The sequence below is a fragment of the Atractosteus spatula genome, chromosome 12 (assembly GCF_055471065.1).
Source record: "Atractosteus spatula isolate fAtrSpa1 chromosome 12, fAtrSpa1.hap1, whole genome shotgun sequence".
Classification (NCBI taxonomy): Eukaryota; Metazoa; Chordata; class Actinopteri; order Semionotiformes; family Lepisosteidae; genus Atractosteus; species Atractosteus spatula.
The window spans coordinates 23,578,218-23,591,364 of NC_142717.1; the positions used below are offsets into that span (position 1 = coordinate 23,578,218).

Sequence of the window (13,147 nt, forward strand, 5' to 3'; positions counted from 1 at the left end):
GCTGTCAAAAGCTATGCAGGCGTTTGGAACAGCATTTATCTCCTTAGTCCTTCACAGTCACACAGTCCACATAGCATTCTCCTCCAGAGCAACGCAGCAAGTCACAGACGGCCACGGACAAACATAACGACACCATATAAACAGTGAGGTCACTTTTGTGACTGAAGAGACACGTGGGGTAGGGTGCTTGGTGCTGACAGAACCACCAGCATGTGCCCCTCCTCCCCATGGTGCTTAAGGTTTGTCACAGAGCAGCTGTCCACTATAGCCATGTTCCTCCCATGGTGGAAATATAAATGTCTGGTTTTAGCACAAAAGTCTACAAGATAAAGCAACCAGATATAGACTTTATATTTGCTCAGTTTTGTGTTCCGTCAAGGCCTCTGACCTTCAATTTGCCAAGAAAATGTAAGGAATTTGAATTATATTATCACTATGAATGCACTGACTTAAACCAGCACTAATTCATTTAAACAGTTTTCAACAATTATAAAACTAACCGCGAACGCATTTTTGGTTCCACTCAAGCAAAAGACACCTGTATTCTTTCACAAGATTCTTACACCAGACAGAAATTAAAGACCAAATTTATCCCAGAAACTTCACCCCAACTTCTACCTAATCTCTCCATTAATTTCTGGATTGTTGCTTTCGAACTTCCCCTGGAATTCGGCAACCAGATTTCAATCTCTTGAGCGCTCCTCAGACTTCCCCCTACCCACTCTCACAGCTTCTTACATCTTCTCAATCACACCCTCCACCTGCTCTCCCTCCCCCTAAACACCCAAACATGCTGCAGCAGCAACAATTATGTTTTTAATTTTTATGTGTCAGGGTTGACTTAACTTCTCCTTGTTCCAATGTGCAATACGTCTGTGTCATATAGGTTCAGTTTCATGAGAGTCCTTGCCTCCAAAATCCATTTTGGAGATCCAAATCCATTTGGGAAAATCCATCAGGCATCAGCTAACCAGTGGGAAAAGTACATCTTTATCAAGGTCTCTGTGTCACCATCGTCATGAATGCTTGGATCTACAGGAAACTGACAATCTCGTACATGATGATGTCTTCACATGATGTTAAAAAATTTCACACAGTATCTGACTCTCTACTTCATAGATAGATAATAGTTTCTTAATCCCATAGGGAAATTGCTGTGTTACAGCAGTCCAGCCCAAGACAAGCAAAACAGACATCAGATTAGTTATAAAACAAAAGACAAACAAAATAAATAAAAATAAATAAATACATAGGTGTGTGCAAAATGTGTTGATCATAGTCGCTGTAAAAACAATAAAATATGTGCAAAATGTGCATAGGTTTATACAGACTGATTGTCCAAAAAGTACAATGGAGTAAACATGCTGTCCATAGACGAGCAAATGAAGGGCTAACAGTCCGAGCCTAGGGCAGTGTTATACACCCTGACAGCCACCGGGAGGAAAGACCTGCGGAAACGTTCCCTTGAACACCGTAGCTGGAGCAGTCTGTTGCTAAAAGTGCTCCGCTGCCCAGTAACAGTCCCATGAAGCGGATGAGAGGTGTTGTTCATGATGGCTGTGAGCTTGGTCAGCATTCTCCTCTCAGCCACCACCTCCATGGAGTCAAGGCTCAGCCCCAGCACAGAGCCAGCCTTCTTGATGAGTTTATTGAGCCTATTTGCATCTTTTGTCATGATGCTGCTGCCCCAGCACACCACAGCGTAGAAGATGGCTGCCGTCACCACTGATTCATAAAAAATGTGTAGCAGTGTTCCACACACACCAAAGGACCTGAGTTTCCTAAGAAAATAGAGTTTTCTCTCTATCTTTCTCTCTGATGTGCATACCTGACTTCACAATACTTCAGCATGACTAACAGCACCCATGATGAAATGAAGACAGGTCTACTCCAGCCAACAAACTGGCTGATGTGAAACTACGTCTTCTAAAGGTGAATTCCTTCCTCCTTCAGCTCCATTGCTCACAGATGAAACACAGCCACCTCTTCAGGTGCTAAAATGACCACCACTCTCTGGTTCCAGCCCCTCCGGAAAACAACCGTACACATTTATTTCTAACGATCGCGTCAGCGTTTTCAACTCGGGTCTGGTTCAACATGTGGACAAATAGCTTGAGTAAAGGTGTTCACTCTGATGTGCAGCCAATCAGTATATCTTCACTCCCTGAAAGCCTGGCTTCAAGTCAGGCTTTGGGTAGAAAAAGAAAAATTGCCATTTTGTTTCCTGTAATGTAAAAGGTCAGTTATTTGCACACCTGAGCCACAGACTCATCGGGTCAGACCTCATCCTGTTTTCCAAAGAGTTAAACAGACGAGACAACACGTGACCCCCCCACCCTTGATGGGACACTAGTCCATCACAGGGATGATGTCCCCCCCCCCAGCAATGCTGGTCCCCACTTACTGTATACAGCTAGGTGAACTGGAGCAACTGGAGTAAAGCATAATAAAAGAATTCGTCAAAAGGTAGCACAACATATTGATCTTTACGAAAGGGTTGAAAATAATTACGCCATCTCAGGACAAAGCCATCAGCCATTATCGGTTATCCCCTTCCATATAAAAACCACCTCCTCTGTAAGATCTGTCTTCCTGGTCTTTCAAACAACTGGAAGCACTGGAAGAGAACAAAGATTGTTGTGCCTTTTCTTTAAAGAAGTAACCCCTGTGAGGAGCTGAACTGTGGAGTACCAGAGCCCTGTCACTCTTCTACATCTGTCTCATTATGGCTGAACTGCGTGGCGTTTAACTGTGGCCGCTGACTGATGCCGCCTCCAGCTGACATTTACAAAGCAAGCCTTCGGTTTTCCCCCCACTCTCTATTGCAAACTCTTGAGAAAGCTCTCCACATGCACTTTGAGCTTTTCGAGACTTCCCTATAGGGGAAATGCAAAGAGGGAAAAAAAAAAGAATCAAACTACCCCTAACTGCAGCTCAGGGCGCGTTTAATCTTTAGATAATAACTGTGTTGCCATCACATAACGTCGCACTACCAATCTCAAAACAACAGTCTACTGAGTGCGGCCTGCTAAGCCAGGAAAGGTGCTTTCCTATCTCTGGTACCACAAGAGTGGGTCTTGACGGAAGTTCTAACAATATGAGCTGATGCATGAGGCAAGGCAGCATCTGAGAAATAAAAAAATCACTGGGCAGTGAACAACGTGAGGCAAAGCAGACATGCACGTCAACTGCCTTTGATTGTTAAGCACTGTAAAAGGGCCTTTCCCTAGTCAGCAAGTATACTATGACATAAGACAAATAAAACATTGGTAGTCTATTAAGACAACTGTAATTTCTGTAATAGGTGTAGAAAAAAAATGAGAGTCAAAAGCATTATGGTTGCAATCGCTGAAAACTGAAATGTTTAAACACATGAAAGAAAGCCTGCAAGAAGGAACTGTACAAAGCACAAAAGTAGAGACAGACTTGAAGCAGGCTGATTGATGGGGTGAAGGAAGCAAATGCCTCACGTCATACTGTAGCTCTCTAAAAACTGTAGACTCTCCCAAGAGAGGCTTTAAAACAGACTCTGCTCTTAAGCCAGGACGCCACTTACAGCAGGTGTCAGGATCAGGCTGACAAACACACAGAGCAGGGTAACAGCTACAGTAAATGGGCAAGGTGGTATTTCTGCTGTAGTTTGTACTACTCCCTCGAGGTAAGCTGACAAGCCACAGCAACCTAACTTTTAAGCAGCATGTTCCATTAGGAAAGACCAAATAATATCGAGTGCATAATCAACTTACTGTGGATAATTACAGCTGGGTGGTGAAGGATTGCTCTTTTTTCTGTTTTTTTGTGAACTAACAATTATTTAGTCATAAGACAGGGATTTTGTTTATGAAAAGCACTATTTGTTGGGACAAGATGGATTTTCAGACATGGGAAATGGGACAGAGAGAGATCTGTGCAGTCTGCTGCCATCTTATCTTAAGAGTACAGTTGCAACCGTCTGCTATCTTGCAGTAAAATGCTGTATCAGTGGTACAGGTACGAACCAGCCCGAAGCTGGGCCTTCATCTCTGAACTGGGATAGAGAGAAAGAGAGTCTTCATTATCCCCGGGGGGCCAAGTTGCTTTACAGCAGCAGTGTTGGTGTACAGACGGACAGAAGAAAAAAAAAACATGACAGGAACAACAATATGCATACATATTTGGATAGAAAGTCAAGTATTAAATAAAGATATGGCTACAGGTATAAAAGAGAACTTAAATCTGTTGGTTTTGGAGTTGGGGAGTCAGTATCTCAATAGCTTCTATCCTCAAGCAGTGCGATTGGCGAACACATTTAGCCATGCCCCTCGGACCACACCTACACCATCACCATCTACCTCATTATGATTTCTTATTTATTGCACATCTCCAGTCATTGTTTACACGTCTGCTTTGTTTACATTCAAGCTGTTCACTTGTTTACTTGTACATTGTCTACTGTTTGTTTGTATATTGTCTTGATGCACTGTCTGCACTTTGTGTTTTTACACTTGTTTTAACAATCAAGAGACTTTCTGTAAGTAAGAATTCCATTGAACCAGTACATGTACCGGTTACATATGGCAATGAAGTTCAAGTTCATCTGCATTCTGATGGGAGTAACTGGAAAAGATTAAACAAGGGATGGACAGAAAGAGGGAGAGAGCAGATGAGGAAAAAAAGAGAAGGTAGAGGAAGCAGGACAACAGGAAATGGAAGGAATGACAGAGAGAAGTGAAAGAGAGCAAAAAAATGAAGGGAAGCAGAGGAAGAGCATCGCCCGTCGCCCATGACCATACCTCCACCACGTCCCAGTGGTGCATGAAGTGCTCCAGCTCGGTGTGGTAAAGGCTGAGTGGGGACAAGGGAGAGGAGCCACACATGTCCTCTTCACTGCCTCCCTGCAGCACCGACAGCTCCTCCGCAGAGAAGCCTGCACAGAGAGGAGAGGCAGAACCACACGGTCTGAGACCCGGCAGGAGGGGAACAAAAAAAAAAAAAGGTCCCGACTCGGGTACCGATTTGAAAAGGCGCACGCGGCTCGCACGTCACACGCGGGGGAAGTTTCCGGCGTGCTCTACCTGCGAGAGTGGAGAAGAGGAAGCTGAAATAGTCCACGTCACTTAGGGCGGCCTCCTGCACCCCCAGCGTCCAGCCGCTCAGGGAGGACCTGGCAACAAAGCACAAAGCACAGCGATGGAAAGAGAAAAGAGCTTCACGACCGCCGACGATGGCGTGGGCTCCTCGTAAACAGGCCATGGCTGCAACCCCCGCCTCTTGCAGGGGGGCCGGCCAAAAATCGGGCCGTCGCTCTTTCACGCTCCCCTCCGGGGAAGATCTTGGCCCCACCCGTGGTGCCATCGCCCAGGAGAAAGCGCAGAAATCAATGCGGCCCAGCAAGGCTTGATTGAATTAGGGGGCAGTCAATGGTAATTGGCTAATGATCAGCATGGACCCTGCGTGGCTGATCTATTTCAACAATAAAGGGTTGTCACGCCGCATAAACATGAGACGTCTCACTGCCGTGATCCAAGAAATAAAACACGCATGCCAAAACAGACTTACACATGTTCACCGGTCATTCCCCAGTTGCACAACAACACATCTGGTATTATGAACACCTGACAGCTCTACATGATGTACAAGACAAGCTACAAGATATAACTATGTCTGTGCTGTTTCGACCTCGGCACTATATGGTATACATTCTACCTGCTGTCAAAGCAGTATATTTTAATTCTGAGAACCAATCTGTGCTGCTTTTCCTGGCTATCTATGCCCGAGCCACTCCCAGAAGTCTATGATTGTGCCCATGCAGAACATCAATACGCTGCAATTTAAAGCTTAAATGGGTCTCAGATTCACACAAGCTGAAGTAGCTCATTTCATGATTTGGTTCACTGTGGTTAAAGACAGCAAGTCGACTGAGTTTGAAGAAAACCTGCTAGGGTCAAAATAAGGTGTGTGAAGAAATCAACAAAATCAATTTGGGTTTCGCTGAGCCTTATAAATGGGTCCAAACTATCGGCTTGTTGTTTCGAGCCCTTCTGTGCTCACCACCCAACGCATGGGATATAAAGAGCATGTCGCCACGAACAAGAAAGATGCGCTTTGCTCTTTATCAGCACTTTCACCTCTCATGAGGTTCATGATGAGAATGGGCAACACTGGCCGTAAGGTTCATTCCTGTATTCCAGCTGTATTAGGCCAAGTGAACTAGTCCCGGAAAAACAAGCACTTAGCCTTTTGTCTTTGTTTCTATTTATTTATGAGTGTATGAATATATGGCAAACGTAATTCTGGGGTCCCTCAATATCCCTGAAACCAGGGCTCACTGCTCAGGAGCAAGTGCAGACTGAAGCCAGGCTGTGCGTGTGATCAGCATGCTCCAGTTTCTACACAACAGGAGCCCACAGTCCAGCTGTGTCACAAAGACACCCCTTCCTCCCCTCTTCAATCAGACTTCGCACACCGCAAGGCTTACTGGGACAGTTCACAGATTCTCACGCCATCCTGGGCTTCCAAACCCTCGAGAGGAAGGGGGTCAGGGAGCTAAACTCACAAAATAACATATTTGTTTCCAACCGAGATCATGCTCTACAGCTGGATTTACATAACAGCCCCGAGGACACGTGCAAATATGCCGATTTCCATTTTTGCCATTCTAGACCGAGTTTCCCAAAGGCTCCTTTGTCTCCTTAAAAATGATTGCATTCAGCTTCCAATCCTTCAGTTTTCATAACTGTACTCCAGTGACATCAGCACACGGGGCAGGATCACCCGCAACAAGCCTGGTACTGCGTCATCCAGTTACGCAAGAAAAGTAGGGACAGCCCAGGGACATGACAAACTGTCATCACACACACCAGCACCCAGCCAGGAATGCAGAAGGCTGGATTCCCTATTTCTGCACGATTTTAAAAACACACCAGGATTCCCAAACGTGAACGAGCTGAATTCTGAATTACATTCCCACAGCGACGCGCAATAGCAAAATTCTGTCTATGAGCTAGAACAAAAGAATGCTTACAAAAGGAGGAGAGACCGTTTGGGTCATCTAGACTATTTACTAGCTAGTAGCTAAATGATCTGAACCAATTTTTGAAAGAAGCCAGAGTATTGGCTTAAACAACATGGCTGGGTAGCCTGTTCCATACTCCCACTCCCCTTTACGTAAAGAATGGCCTTCTGTTCACTTTCTTTTGGGTCAATCAGAAAAGCTGGGGCGAAAGGAGGTTCTTGGTGGTGAAAAAATCTTTATTTCCCACACATGTAATTGAGACTTTTTGAAACCTTCCTAGCCAGCTAACAGTACTGCATACTTGTTACAAAAATGCTGCGAATAAATCTGCTGGGCTGTATGGATAACATGCACTGAACAGTGGTATTGTGTTATACAGGCCTCACATGGGTACCAGTTTACACATGATCTAGTCTACGACAGCACTTAAACATCCTTAGGCTTTCACTTGTTATCTGTAAACACACTCAACACTACCATTGTGCACTACTCACAAACAGGCTGCAGAAGAGCACACAGCTCTCTCAGATGCACTATATAGGAACATTTATTCAGTGAAATCCTGGGGTGTGATTCCATAAGATGTTGCCTCAAAGAAGGAATTTATGTCCATTATCAATTGTACCAGATGGTCCGCGTGTAGGCTTGAGATGTGCCTAAAGTTATACAGGCAGACATATCCCTTTTTCTGAGAGTATCCGCCCCAGGCCCTTTGACATCGAATGCTGACAATTTTGCCTCATCAGTTCCAGAAGACTTGAGTCAAATGTCAGCCTCATACAGCAAATTAGATGTTGATTTTCTTTTAAGAGCAACAGCTTTTGCTGTACCATGGCACAGCACACACGGAGTCCATTAACTGATCAAATGAGTATCGGCATCTTAAATGCTTTGCGTGATCTGCAGCTTTATGCCGTCAGTGAATTTTGAGACATACTTTATGTATTACAGCTACAACCACATGGCTGGGCAGCTTACACCACACTCCCACAACCCTAAGTGCAAAGAAGTGCCTCCTGTCCCGGTCTTTCCAGACACGTGCTTTCATGTAGTTTCCACTTGTGTCCCCTGATGTTTTACTGTTATTCTGATGTCTGCTGGGGCCATCTCATGTTCAAGACTAAAAGGGTTCAGTTCCTTCATCCTGTTAGCATAGGACGTTCCCTTAAGCTAAAGAATGCATCTGTTTGCTTTTCTCTGGTCTGCTTCCATAGCAGAATATATTATCTATAAGGTGGTCACCAAAACTTATACACAATATTCTAACTATTCTAATTGAGGCTTATAGCGCAACCGTTCATTTTTGAATACTCCAATGAATACTCCTTTTTCCACTGCAAAAGAGAAATCTCCGATCAAAGTAATGCATAATCGAGCACATAACACAGACACCATGACAAACGCACTGGAGGGACTGCTTGCAGGACTGACAGTATCAATGTCCAAAAGCTCCTCGCTCCAGAACAACAGCTGGAGAGCACTGCATAGGAGGACACATCATAAATACTTGCATCCTTATAAATAAGAAATGTCTGAATTCATACTATGATAGAAAAAAAAGAAACACAATGTAATTGAGTAGATGTTTACAGTTGTATACACATTCTTTGGTGGATACTTGAATACTCTTTTTCTACTGTATCCACTTTCTCTTATAAAACTGTACATAATGAGTAGAAATAGTGATTCCTTTTCTCCAGTATGGTCAACGAGGAGGTCTAAAATAATTTGCTCAGGAGAGGTTATGCATTGATCTTGCTATCAATTTGTATTTTAGTTCTGAATAGCGCTGTGTCAGACAGAAACCAACAACAAAAGAAATGAGTAGAGGTGAAGAATGCCTTGCATCTTTTCTGGTTTCTGCAGATTAATGAGTACCAAGTCTTGCATCTGTTCTTCAGTTTGTACATGCGAATTACCTGCGTCAGTGTCACTCTTGCCCCCTCCCTGGAAAGCCCCATCTGAGCAATCTCTGCATACGGCTCTGACGCAAAGCGCACCTTTCTGCTGCTGCCGGACTTGAACAACACAGCTGGCGGGGCACACACCCCCTTTCCAGGCACTTATACGGGGTTATTTTGGCCACAGCGCCGTTGGCTGTGTGCAGCTTTAGAACCTCTTCCGAAAATGATGGAAACTGCCAGGAAAAAGCCTACAGACATCTAATTAGATGGGCTTTAAATACAACAGGAGAAGATCTAATTATCGTTACTAGGAACAGTCTCTTTTTATACAACTGCTCATCCCTTCCCAACTGATAAAAAAATATCTATGAAAGACTAAATCAATTTTCTTTTTTCGTCTAAAAAGAGCTGCGGCCACTAGCAATTCTTCATAGTTTTTCTTCTGTTAAGTAACTGTTTTAATCAATGTTGTGCGATCTCTAGAGATTTCTTCCCTCTCGTTTGCCTACAGAATGTCTGTGGAAGCAGCTCATTTACTGCCTTAGTTGGACTTTAAAACGCATTTTGAAGCGATACAGATGTAAATGGCATTATCGCTTTTGAGCATAACAATCTTCAGGGTAATCCTAAAGCATACAAAACACTTGGGACATTTATATAGCGTGTTTAGCTCACAGCCATTACATTAAATCAACAATTTCCCAAAGAAATCAGATTAGCAGTACATGCCGCTGGTCTTAGCCTTTAGCCAACAAAGCATCCTTGTAAACAACCGGGGGAAAAAACATGATCTACAAAGTGTTTAACAAGGGGCCACTCAACAGACTGAAAATCCAAATGTGACAGCAACCCACAAAACCACACAATGTTTTAATCTACGGTTCTCCCTCTTCAATGGAACTTTTTAAGACACAGTTCTGAAGACAATCTGAAAAATAAAAACCCAATAAGGCAATAAGGTTTCTGTCACTCAGAAGAAGGTGTGCATCACCCCTCCACAGTCCTAATGTATGATTATCTTATGATGTAGAACAACTGTTCACTCTGCATGCTCAGCGTGATGATTAATTATTTGTTCAATTAAACTTGTACCCAGCACAACAAGTGGAAAGAAAAACAATGTCCACCTAAATGGACTGTAGTTTAATGGAAATTCAGATTTACCACAGTGTTCTGTCATTCACCCACACTCTTGTGAATGAATACATCAAAGCACACTGGTCTGCTACAGAGCAAGAGAAGAGAAACACTGCCATCTAGTGTCTGGCCATGGACACAACACTGGACAATATCTTGCATCCAGCTTAGAAATATATGGTTGCTCTTCACTGGACTGATTCCAGAGCAGCAGTTTATTACTGTAACTAGATGATCAAAATCGTACATAATATTCAAAATGAGATCTTACAAGTACAGTGTACACTTTCAACAAAACATTCTTTGATATAACTCTGCACTTTCAGCGATACATCCTTCTTGCATCGTTTGATGATGCACAAATTAAAACCGTGGAACAAATTCCAGTGTTTATAAAAAATGTCTTGAATTCAAGCATTTTTACAACAGGACTATATAACAGAATGACAATAGAAAGCCTGTATCAAACTCAATGCCCAAGTGGTTTAGAGAACATCAAAATCAGTAATCATGATTGCTCTTCAGTGTCTCTAGTAAAACGTTTATCGTACAAGCTAAAGAGAGCAGATCACAAGACCAAACCACACAACTTGGAGGGACTGTAGTGGCTTCTGTAGGGGAAGAGTTTGAATATACCTCATGAGGAGTTTAAGAGCCTTTTAAAATGCACAGTAAGCACCTCCATGTGTTTATCAGAGACTAAAGGGGATTTACAAAATACTGACTGCTACAGAATTAATTCATTTAACTACCAATCATTTAGAACTGCATCCACATATTCTATGATCTTAACTCCATCTCAACATTTTTGAAGTCTTTAAAGATGACAATTTGTCAACATAAGTGTTCTTGAAGCCTGGGATTTCTGTGGTAATACTGTCATTTTTCTTATATTTAAATATAATTTGATACAGTCCGTTTACATTACAATGTAAACACAGAAGTGAGCAAAGGAAATGTTTGTTTTGCTGGGACATATTGTCAGTTTCTTTCTTTTTAAACACTTGGTGATCCATACTTTTAATACAGCCGTTATCTCTAAGAAACATCATCATTATGCATTTGTAATAACGTAAAAAAGACTTATTTTAGCCTATTTCTCTTCAATCTCTCGGTCTTTCCAATGTAAATTAAAATAGTTAACTGTGCTTCTGATTTGTCATATTCTTTTTCTTAACTGAAGGCTGTTCTTTTTACATGACCTTCTCCTTTTTCTTGATTTATTAAACTGTTTTGGCCACTGTTTTTTAGCCTTTGATTTACTTACAGAACAAACCTTACTCTGCTTCCAGCAGAATATCCTTAAGATGCTGCTTTCCATTCTCTACACACTATCTTATACCATCTTGCTTCTCTTACGCTTTGCCTTGTGTCTAAGCTTCAAAACATACCATATCGTCATTGCTCTCTAATGGTTCTCCTCTTACAAAATCTCTGATAGAGTAAAAAAAGGAGTCATTAGCCAGTTTACCATTTCAGTTGCTGACATCCTTGTGATTTTAACACTTATTAACCAATTTATGTGAGGGAAATGAAATTCTCCCACAATAACCACTTCTCTCTTTGTACAAACATTCCTGATATTATTATAGTTGACCACAGAATCTGGTGGTCTATTCCTAACATGATGTCATTTGAATGTTATCTTATAATATTCTTCACTACTACGCCTTGGTCCCCATGTTTCTGTGATTCCTATTGCATTGTAAACATGCGTCTAAATCGCATTCCAATTACATCATTGACACGCATCTGAAAACATAAAACTCTGAAAGGGTCATTCCCAATACCTCCTTATAGCTCAGCAGCTTAACACCTTTGTAAAGGTGTTTAGCCAGCAGCCATATGACTCTGCAACTCACAACTGGCAGCCCACTGAAGCTCAGCAGGTGTGAGCCTGGTCAGTACCTGGATGGGAGACCTCCTGGGAAAGCTAAGGTTGCTGCTGGAAGAGGTGTTAGTGGGGTCAGGAGGGGGCGCTCACCCTGCGGTCCATGTGGGTCCTAATGCCCCAGTACAGTGACGGGGACACAATACTGTAAACAGGCGCCGTCCTTTGGATGAGACGTAAAACCAAGGTCCTGACTCTCTGTGGTCATTAAAAATCCCAGGGCACTTCTCGAAAAGAGTAGGGTGTAACCCCAGCGTCCTCGCCAAATTTCCCATTGGCCTTTATCAATTATGGCCTCCTAATAATCTCCATCTACCTGTATGAACTGACTTCATCACTCTGTTCTCCTCCCCACTGATAGCTGGTGTGTGGTGAGTGTACTGGTGCACTATGGCTGCCGTCGCATCATCCAGGTGAGGCTGCACACTGGTGGTGGTGGAGGGGAGTCCCCATTACCTGTAAAGCGCTTTGAGTGGAGTGTCCAGAAAAGCGCTATATAAGCAATTATTATTATTATTATTATTATTATTATTATTATAAGCTTCAGCCATATAAATGATGAGGCCGCTAATTTTTCTAGATTGAGTTCCTGGGTCTGAAGGCACTTTTTGAGGTACAGTGCTAAATATACACTTCTTTCGTCTTTTCTCTCGCTCCAGAATTCTGTCCACTAATAAAATATTCTTCACTACTACCCTTTGGTCGCCATGTTTCTGTGATTCCTATTGCATTGTAAACATGCGTCTAAATCACATTCCAATTACATCATTGACACGCATCTTAAAACATAAAACCCTGAAAGGGTCATTTCCAATACCTCCTTATAGCTCAGCAGCTTAACACCTTTGTAAAGTATTACATAAAAAAGTGTAGGAGTGCCTTTATGGAGTTTTCTTAGGCACACAGGAGACATCTAGGAATTAGCATTGCTTGAGATTGGCAAGGGTGAACACCAGGGTGTGATTACCCTACACACTTGCTGAACATATGTGCCCTTCACACACAGTAGAGTGGGGAATTCTTGAACCACACAAATGTTTTGTTGTGTTTTTGGTTTTAAAGAACCCTATTGAGGATAGCCATGCATCTGCATCAGAACCTCTGCTCTTTCGTAAAATGCACGTCAAGGGGGCCGGTTTGAAAAAGCCACAGAGACTCATAAGGTTTGAGATGAAAAGAAAATAATTACCAAAAGCTTGGGGGGGAATAAAAAGGAGGAGC

The 13,147-nt window shown here is 42.7% G+C and overlaps 1 protein-coding gene across 1 annotated transcript in view; it reads right to left on the reverse strand.

Moving 5' to 3' along the window:
- tex10 (testis expressed 10) overlaps nucleotides 1-13,147 on the reverse strand; it is a 42,893-nt gene that overhangs the window by 12,757 nt on the left and 16,989 nt on the right. Inside the window, exons 11-12 of the mRNA XM_088928858.1 lie at nucleotides 5,055-5,143; nucleotides 4,773-4,906 (exon numbers count right to left, since the gene is read on the reverse strand). Of these exons, the coding sequence (XP_088784984.1) occupies nucleotides 4,773-4,906; nucleotides 5,055-5,143 (223 nt within the window). The remainder of the gene's footprint in view (nucleotides 1-4,772; nucleotides 4,907-5,054; nucleotides 5,144-13,147) is intronic.